Raw genomic sequence first — 9,091 nt, 5'->3', positions numbered from 1 at the left:
CATTTGTACAGAGAGAAACAGAGTTAACGCTTCAGATCCAGTGACCCTTCTTCAGGTTCTGAAGGGTCACTGGATCTGAAACATTAACTGATCAGATTGTCTCAATTCTGGTGATAAAGCAGTTCCATTATCACCCTGTTCTTGTTTTTGGAGGACGTGGAGCGAGGGAGAGTTTTTGAAAAGGAGCAATCTTGTGTTAGAGACTCATCACAATGGGGAGCCGATGGCCTTAGTGGTATTATCACTGGGCTGTTAAACCAGAGACCCAGGTAATGTCCTGGGGACCTGGGTTTGAATCCCACCATGGCAGATGGTAGAATTTGAACTTTATAAATATCTGGAATTGAGGGTTAATAAGAATTATGAATCCATTGCCAATTGTCAGGAATATCCCATCTGGTTCACTAATGTCCTTTGGGGAAGGAAAGTGCCATCCTTACCTGGTATGGCCTACGTGACTCCAGACCCACAGCAATATCATTGACTCTTAACTGCCCTCTGGGCAATAAACGCTGGTCTATCCCATAAATTAATTTTTTACAAAGACTGTAAGACAAAGGTAATTTCTTAGACACACTGTCTATTAACACCATGACTGGGTTTTTTGTTTAGAAACAGCAGCAGAGACAGAGCCCACTGAACATAGCTCAAGCCTGGATGTAAACTTCTTCAGGTTCTGAATAAGTTTCTGTGCTCATTGCAATGGAAGGTTCTGTACGAAATGAAATGAACAGGTCACCGTGACCTACCTTGGAGGTGACAGGGGACATCATACTCTATCTCGTCGTGTCTGGAAGGGCTGAGAAACAGAGTCCCGTCCACCAGCGGGAAGAGTTCAAAGACTGGGAGGACCTTGTGGCACAGCGCGCAGTTCACCACGTTCCTCTGACTGGCGCTGAGTGCCGCCAGGATAAACTTCCTCAGCTCTTCGCCCTGGCCCACCTGGGCATCATCCTCCATGCGCACGTGGTACGTGTTCATCTTGTGCTTGGGCACGTGAGTGAGCAGCTCAGACAGGTCCAGGCGGCGCAGAAACTGCACCGGAGAGTCCAGGGCGCCCAGGCGAGGGGCTGAGGGTCCCAGCTCTTGCTGGCCGTAGCGCCCGCCGCTGGGCATCAACTTACGGCAGGCGTCGCCCCCGTGCAGCGCCGTCTTGAGGAACTCGCCGAGGTGCCGGGAGCCGCGGGGCATGCCGGTGGAGAAGGAGAGGTAGGGGTGAGCCGAGGGCGGAGGGGACGGCTCTGGCGGTGAGCCGCACGGCGACCTGAAGTGGTCCTTGTGCCCGGGAGCCTGGTTGCTGCCCACCCCTTTCTCCTGAGAGTTCTGCCGGTCTGCCGAGTGCCGGCGCTGAGCATCGTGGGAGCGGGGCGCCCGATTGAGTTTGCATTTCTTACCCTCCTCGGGAGGTGGCTCGCCAGCCTTGGCACCCATGGAGCTCACCTTCTTCTTCTTTTCGTCCTGCCTCCGCCGAGCCTGGTACCAGTCCACGTCCTTTTTCAGGTGGCCCTGTCCGCAGCGGCAGGAGCAGAAGCGGAAGGCCAGGTCGTAGCCCTTCTTGGTCCACATGTTCTGGCGACACTGCTTCTCATTCCAGCTGCGGGCACGGCCAATGCAGTTGAACTGCACCAGGATGCTGCTCTCCCACTCGTAGAAACACTGCAGGTGCATCCAGTTACCGAAGGGGCAGTGCTCGTTGTTGCAGACCACACGCTGGTAATCGTCCTTCTCCAGATCAACCGGCCGACCGAAGCTGCACACCAGTGGCGTGGCGCACGGAGCTTCTGTGGAACAACAACGGGCGAAAACTCATTACTGGGTCTGCAGCTGAAGGAGGAGGGTGCTGCATTATAGAACAACACACTATAAAGGCTCACGTATCAGGGTCCCAAGAGCTAAAGACCAAAGTTCAGCAAACTGTGTTTTAACCAGCACCCTCCATAAACTGGCAAAATTTTTCCACCTCAAATATCACAAAGTTTACTGTATTATTGTGTCCAATTATTGGAGTGTAATTTACTTACCTCAGTGTTGTGTTGTTCAATCCAATGGCATTGGTTAGGCCACTTTTGGAATATTGTGTGCAATTCTGGTCTCCCTGCTACAGGAAAGATGTTGTGAAACTTGAAAGGATTCAGAAAAGATTTACAAGGATATTGCCTGGACTAGAGGGTTTGAGCTGTAGGGAGAGGCTGAATAGGCTGGGGCTATTTTCCCTGGGGTGCTGGAGGCCGAGGGGTGACCTTATGGAGGTTTATAAAATCATGAAGGGCACACATAGGGTGAATAGGCAAGCTCTTTTCCCCAGGGTAGGGGAATCCAAAACTAAAGGGCATAGGTTTAAGGTAAAAGGGGAAAGATTTCAAACGGACCTAAGGGGCAACTTTTTCACACTGAGGGTGGTGGGGTATGGAATGAGCTGCCAGAGGAAGTGGTGGAAGCTGGTACAATTACAATATTTAAAAGGCATCTGCGTGGGTATATGAATAGGAAGGGTTTACAGGATCATGGGCCAAATTCTGGCAAATGGAACTAGATTAGTTTAGGATATTTGGTCAGCATGGATGAGTTGGATTGAAGGATCTGACGCCATGCTGTACTTCTCTAGGACTCTATGAATGGCCACACAAAATATCAGTTTCGTGTTGATTCAGTTTTGAGTCAATTTCTCCTCAAATACCTCAGTGAGTGTGCAAGTGAGAAGGGTCTCTGCCAGTAAGTTTTATTTAAGGCAAAGTTGCATTATTATTTCAGTGATTTATGCTGTAAATAAAGTACATCAGTGATGTGTATACCCCCTGCATTACATTCCTTTTACTTAGTGTGTGTTTTTACGTTGATTATGTGAATTTCTTGATCACACCAGAACATTTGATCAATTGGTACATTCCTGGTCCCATAGGTGCTGGTTCATAAAAAGTTTGCTATACTTGTGCTCATTTTCATATAATTTCTCAATGTCAGGACACTCCAAAGCCAAGTTCACAGAATTGCAAAATAAAACAAAAGAACTGTGGATATTGGAAATCTGAAACAAAAACAGAAACTGCTGGAGAAACTTAGCAAGTCTGGCAACATCTGTGGAGAGAGAAAGCAGAGTTCATGCTACCAGTCAAGTGACCCTTGTACTGACGAAGGGGGTTCTGGACTCGAAATGTTAACTCTGCTTTCCCTCTGCAGATGCTGCCCGATCTGCTGAGTTTCTCCAGCAATTTCAGTTCTTGTTTCACAGAATCAAGGAAGTGTTACAGCACGGAAGGAAGCCATTTGGCGCATCGCATCTGTGCCCCTTCAACGGACATCATTATCTAGTGCTAGGCTCTTGCTTTCTCCCATACCCTTACACATTATTTTAATCCAAATAATCAGCCAATGCCCCTCTTGAGTTCCTCAATTGAACCTGCCTCCAATGCATTTCCAGGCAGTGCACTCTAGACCCTAACTACTCATTTGAGCGAAAAAGCTTTTCCTCAACTTTTTTTTTGCAAATCACTTTAAATCTATGATCTCTCCGTTTTACTCCTTTTAAGAGCAGGAGGAGATTCTCCCTATCTACTCTATCCAGCCCACTCAAGATTTTGAAAATCTCCTCTCAGCTTTCTTCACTCCAAGGGAAAACAGTCTCAACTTCTTCAGTCTGTCCGCATCACTGAAGTTCCTCATCCCTGGAACCATTCTGGTAAATTGCTTCTGCACTCTCTCTGATGCGTTCACATTCTTCCTATAATGTGGCACCCACAACTGTACACAGTCCTCCAGCACCGTACCTAAGGAAGGAGGGAATGAGAACAGGGAAGGGGTAAATAAAAGTTACAGGGCTAGTATTCGAGCAGAAAAGGCATTGAAGAGATGAGAAGGAGCTTCAAAATGACAAAGGTGTCCGAGACAGTAAAGGGAGAAACTGTTTTCAGTAGCTGGATAAAGGCTTAAGCTGATTGTGTGATTGTGTGATCCTCCTGTCACTAATGTCAGAATTTGCAGCATGTTCTCTGAGTGGAGCAGTGGCTTCAGTTTTGTGCATAAATTGCAGAACACTGACTAGTATGTAGGTGCAACAGTTAATAAGGAATCGTGTGGAAGTAGGCCATTCAGCCCATCATGGTCACACTGACGTTCTGTAGAGCATCCCACCCATATCCACGCCACTACCCCTGTAACCCTACATTTCCCATGGCCAATCCACCTAACCTGCGCACATCCCTGGTCACTATGGGGCAATTTTGTACGGCCAATCCACCCTAACCTGCACATCTTTGGACTGTGGGAGGAAACCAGAACACCCGGAGGAAACCCACGCAAACAGGGGGAGAACGTGCAAACTCCACACAGACAGTCACCCAAGGGTGGGATCGAACCTGGGTCCCTGGCGCTGAGGCAGCAGTGCTAACCACTGAGCCACCGTGCTGCCCCAAAGGAAGGCAAGTGAAATTTTGACATTTATTGCCTAAGATTATAAGAGTAGGGAAATGGTGATGCAACTGTTCAAGGCATTAGTGAGACTGTACCTGGAGCACTGCAATACCATTTGGTTGCATTACCTGAGGAGGGATGTAGTTGCATTGAAGGCAGTTCAGAGGAGGTTCAATGAGGTAATTCCAGAGATGAGGGGTTTGTCTTCTGAGGCGAGATTGAGCAGTTTGGATCTATAGCACTTTAGAAGAATGAAGAGATCAAATTGAGGTAAAAAAGATGCTAAAGGGGGATTGACAGAGTAGAAGGAAAGAGGACGTTTCCTCATGTGGGGCAATCTAGAACAAGCGGATCATAGTTTTAAGATAAGGGGTAGCAGATCTAAAACGGCAATGAGGAGAAATTACTTCTCGCAAGGGATTGTGAATCTGTGGAATTCACTCCCCCAGAGTGCGGTGGATGCTGGGCCATTGAGTAAATTTAAGGAAGAGTTAGACAGATTTTTAGCGGTTGAAGGGTTATGGAGAGCAGGCAGGGAAGTGGAGTTGAGGCCAAGATGAGATCAGCCATTATTGTATCGACTGGCGGACCAGGCTTGAGGGGCTGAATGGCCCCTCCTGCTTCTAGTTATGTTATATTCAATAGAAGCCTTCAAAAGGAGAATTAGGTATATCCACAAGAGGAACAAAGCTGCAAAAACTGGGGAACAAACCAGACAGTGTCGCTGACTGGACTGTTCTGTGATAGAACCTAGACTGGACGTATTCCACTCTCTACGATTCCAAAAGTGTTCAATGGTGCAGGCTCACAATTGTGAAAGTGACCAAGGGTTCCTACAGACTGTGCAAAGCTTCTCACTAACTGTGTTGCACCCTCCCAGTTGGGTATTTCCCCAACAGCAATGTGCAGTGACAATGTGTGCAGAAAAAGCAGAACACCCTGAGTCCCAATGGGAAGGCACAGTCAGACAAGTGTGAGCTGCAGGTTAGGGTTGACCAGCACTGACCACACTGACAGCCAGTCCATAGGCAACTGGCCCTTGTCCAACTCGCAGCTCTTTCCGAGGAGAACTAATGGCCCCACTTCCAGCTTCTCTCAGCTACTCGCTACTGGATTCAAACACAAGCAAGGCAAACATAGCTTCCCACAGATACGGAATGTCACGGTGACAAAGCAACTCCCATAGGAAGCGGCAAAGAATTCTGAAAGCTTTCCAGACAGATCTCAGCAATCGTGGCCTAATCGTACGACAGCCATACAAGCATCTGAATTGGGAGCAGCAGTAGGCCCCTCTGCCATTAGATCAACCATGGCTGATCTAATTACTCCACATCCTTACATACCCCACTAATAGCCTTTCAACCCACCTTGCTTACCAAGAATTTATCTACTCTGCCTTAGAAGTATTCAAGGACTCTGCTTTTCCTGCCTTTCAGGGAAGAGTGGTCCAAAAACTCATTACCCTCTGAGAAAAAAAAGTTCATGTTCTTAATTTTAAATAGTGACCCCCTAATTCTAGATTCTCCGTCAAGAAGAAACATCCTCTCTGCACAGACACTGTCAAGAACCTTTAGGATTTTGTAGTTTCAATCAATTCGCCTATCACTCTTTTAAACTCCATAGATATAAACCAACCTTTCTCCACAGCGTAATCCACCCATCCCAGTTATTAATCTGGTAAACCTCTGAACTGTTTCCAATGCATTCGGATCTTTCCTTAAATAAGGTGACCAATTCCATACACAGTACTCCAGATGCGGTCACACCAGAGTGCTGTATAATTGAAGCATAACCTTCCTGCTTTTGTATACAACTTCCCTCGCAACTGAGCAGACTCTTGAATTTACAAACTCAGATGTTTACAACTGGGAAGGAGGCCACTTGGCCCATCTTATCTGTGCTGACTGACAAGGAGCCATCCAGCCTAATCTCTCTTCCCAGCTCTTGGTCTGTAGCCACCGTAGGATAGGGCACATTGAGTGCACAGGCCTCTACCACCCTTTTAGGCAGCGAGTACCAGATTGCCACCGCCCTCTGGGTGAAAATATTTCCCCTCAAATCGCACCCAAATCTCTCATCCAAAACATCTCTCTCTTACCTCAACACCTCTCCCACCCCCAGCTTTGGTCCTGTTGACCACTTCCTCCACCGCAATGGACCCCTCACCACTCTGTCTAGACAACTCATTTTATACACTTCAATAAGATTTTCCCCAGGAAACAATCGCCATCTCTCTTGCCTCCTTTAACTTGCTTCTGACCAAGCTCTCAGTCACTCGTCTCTAATGGCACCTTGCGTGGCTTGGTAACAAACTTTTAGAGATGCTAATATGTATTAGGAGCAGGAGGAGGCCATTCAGCCCCTCAAGCCTACTGTGCCATTCAATAACATTGTGGCATTTGATTTTGGCCTTAACTTCACTTTTTTTTATTTATTCATTTGTGGGATGTGGACATTACTGGCTGCTCAGCCTTTATTGCCCATCCCTAGTTGCCCTGCCTTCTTGAATCATTACAGTCCATGTGTTGTAGGTAGAACCGAAATGCCACTTGGGAGGGAGTTCAGGATTTTGACCCAGCAACAGTGAAGGAATGACGATATATTTCCAAGTCAGGATGGTGAGTGGCTTGGAGGGGAACTTGCCAGTGGTGGTGTTCCCATTTATCTGCTGCCCTTGTCCCAACTGTGCCCCATTACCCTCGACTCAGTCAAACAATCTCTCAGTCTTCAATATATACACAATACCCTCCAATCCATCGTTCTCAGCAGATGAGAATTCTAAATAGCAACTGCCCCATGAGAGGAAAAAAATTCCAATCTCCAATTTAAAAGATGTTACCCCTCCCCCCCCCCCCCCCCAACATTCTGACTGTTTGGTTTTAGGCTCCCCACAGAGAAAATTGTGAACAATTTTGACAGAGTAAAGAAGGACATTCTGTTTCCACTAGTTGCTGTGTCAGTAGCTACAGGTCACAGTTTTGAAGACTGTCAGCAGGAGAGCTAGGAGTGAGATGAGGAGAAATTTTACTCAGAGTTGTTAGGATTTGGAATGCGCTGCCCTGGGAGAGTGGTGGAGGCAGATTCCATAGGAGATTTCAAAAGAGAGCAGGATATATATTTGCAAATGAAATTAGAGGGCTACAGAGATAAGACTGGAGAGTGGGACTGGCTGTATAGACCTTTCAGGAGCTGGTACAGATGTGGTGGGTCGAAAGACCTTCTTCTGTACTGTAAAATTCTATGATTCTATAAAACACCGTTTCAGTATCTAGCCTCTCAAGCCCCCTCAGAACTTTACCGTTGTTGATGTCACTGCACAGAGTCTTCAACGGCTGCAAAGTACTTTGGGGCTTTCTGAAAGTTGTGAAATACGCTATGCAAATGCAAATCTTCTTTCCCACTGCATTAAACTGCATATTTTACGACTGGCAGCTAGTCTCCCTGCTGAGTGAAAAGGATGTCCACTCAAGGGTTTTTTGTTTCAGTTCAAGCTGAACTACCTGCAAGGATATGTCATTAACAGGAAAGTTTGTAACCCAAGTTGCTGATCTTACCACAGCCCCCAAAGCAAGAATAAGCAGTAGGCTTGCCACAATTACTTATCCCAAGTTAGAAAAACAGAAGTGTTACTGAGGTCCCTTCTACTCCGTGAACTCCCCTTCTCTACAGTGTGGCTGTCACACCACATGGTGCTAGCTCCCGTTGTGGAACAGCTCATCCGATCATTCAGTGGCCATTCTGGTTCATGCCAATAGAAACCCCGCCTTTGGGGCAGAAAAAAAGGCAGTCATTTTTCTTGAATCTTACTAGCAAAAAGTGGGCTAAAGAGGAAATACTTGCAACTGGTTAAGATACACATTCTGCCCATAGATTCATTGGCCAATCTCTCTCAATCGCATAAACAGGAGAGTGGATGGGATGCTGTTTTTGTTGAGGAGACTAATCACTAACCAATTTAAATATCAAACACTGTCAGAGGCCCCTAACCGGACTGGCATCGGACGGAACTGAAACACTGTTATCAGAAATCATTTTCGTCTGTTTTTTTTTTAAACAAGCTTCACTTTGCATATTTTCCATCAAAACAGAAAGTACTTTTGCAAAAACAAAGCTTCCTGCTCAGCTGTAAAATGAAAAGCGACAGGTTTTGCAATACTGTGTAGGGCTTCGACCTGTAGGACTTGCAATGGTTTAAAGGGGGTTTTGTTGTTAAATCCTGCCCGCTCACCGTGATCGTTGCCTGTCTCGGACTGGCCCGATGCAGCGCCTCCGGCCGCCGATCCTGCCCCTCCGGTTCCGGCCGTCAAGGAGGCAGCTCCGGCCGCAGCCTCCTGCTCGTCTCCGCTGCTGTTGGTGCGCTTGTTTTTCCTGCCCTTGGCGTTCTTCTGGTTCGGCATGTTCCGGGGTTAATGCAGCTCCGGGCTCGGTTCATCCGCCTTGCTGAAGCTTCCTTCGTTCCCCGTTTCCCTTGTTTATCCCTATCCTACTCTATTAATATATATGTGTGTATCTCCGTCGTCACAGCGATTCTCCACCTCCCCTTCTCTGGAGAGTGCAGGCAGCGATTACGCGCTGTGTACGAGGAAGGCGTGTCTAACGGCACCTCCCATATCCACTGCAAGAGAATGGAACAAGCTCCCGGGCCAACGTTCCAAACCCCAATGTATCAGTGTTCCGTCCCCGG

General features: G+C 47.3%; 1 protein-coding gene across 1 annotated transcript; it reads right to left on the bottom strand.

The window, feature by feature from the left end:
* Positions 1-735: 735 nt before the first annotated feature.
* On the bottom strand, positions 736-9,023 carry heca (hdc homolog, cell cycle regulator). Its single transcript, XM_048593773.1, has 2 exons — positions 8,636-9,023; positions 736-1,781 (listed from the first exon to the last, which is right to left on the bottom strand). The coding sequence occupies exons 1-2, from the start codon at positions 8,802-8,804 to the stop codon at positions 736-738; spliced, it is 1,215 nt and encodes a 404-aa protein (XP_048449730.1). The 5' UTR covers positions 8,805-9,023.
* Positions 9,024-9,091: the final 68 nt, after the last annotated feature.

The sequence above is a fragment of the Rhincodon typus genome, unplaced genomic scaffold, assembly GCF_021869965.1.
Source record: "Rhincodon typus isolate 14 unplaced genomic scaffold, sRhiTyp1.1 hic_rhity00003859, whole genome shotgun sequence".
Taxonomy (NCBI): domain Eukaryota; kingdom Metazoa; phylum Chordata; class Chondrichthyes; order Orectolobiformes; family Rhincodontidae; genus Rhincodon; species Rhincodon typus.
The sequence above is the reverse complement of the archived record's forward strand: the minus strand, read 5'-3'. Positions and strand labels throughout refer to the sequence as shown.

Bases quoted from the DNA above. Each gene is read 5' to 3' on its own strand.
- heca (XM_048593773.1), bottom strand. From the start codon at position 8,804: ATGCCGAACCAGAAGAACGCCAAGGGCAGGAAAAACAAGCGCACCAAC. The intron at 1,782-8,635 runs GTGAGCGGGCAG...GTTGTTCCACAG, and splicing joins CGAGACAGGCAACGATCACG to AAGCTCCGTGCGCCACGCCA.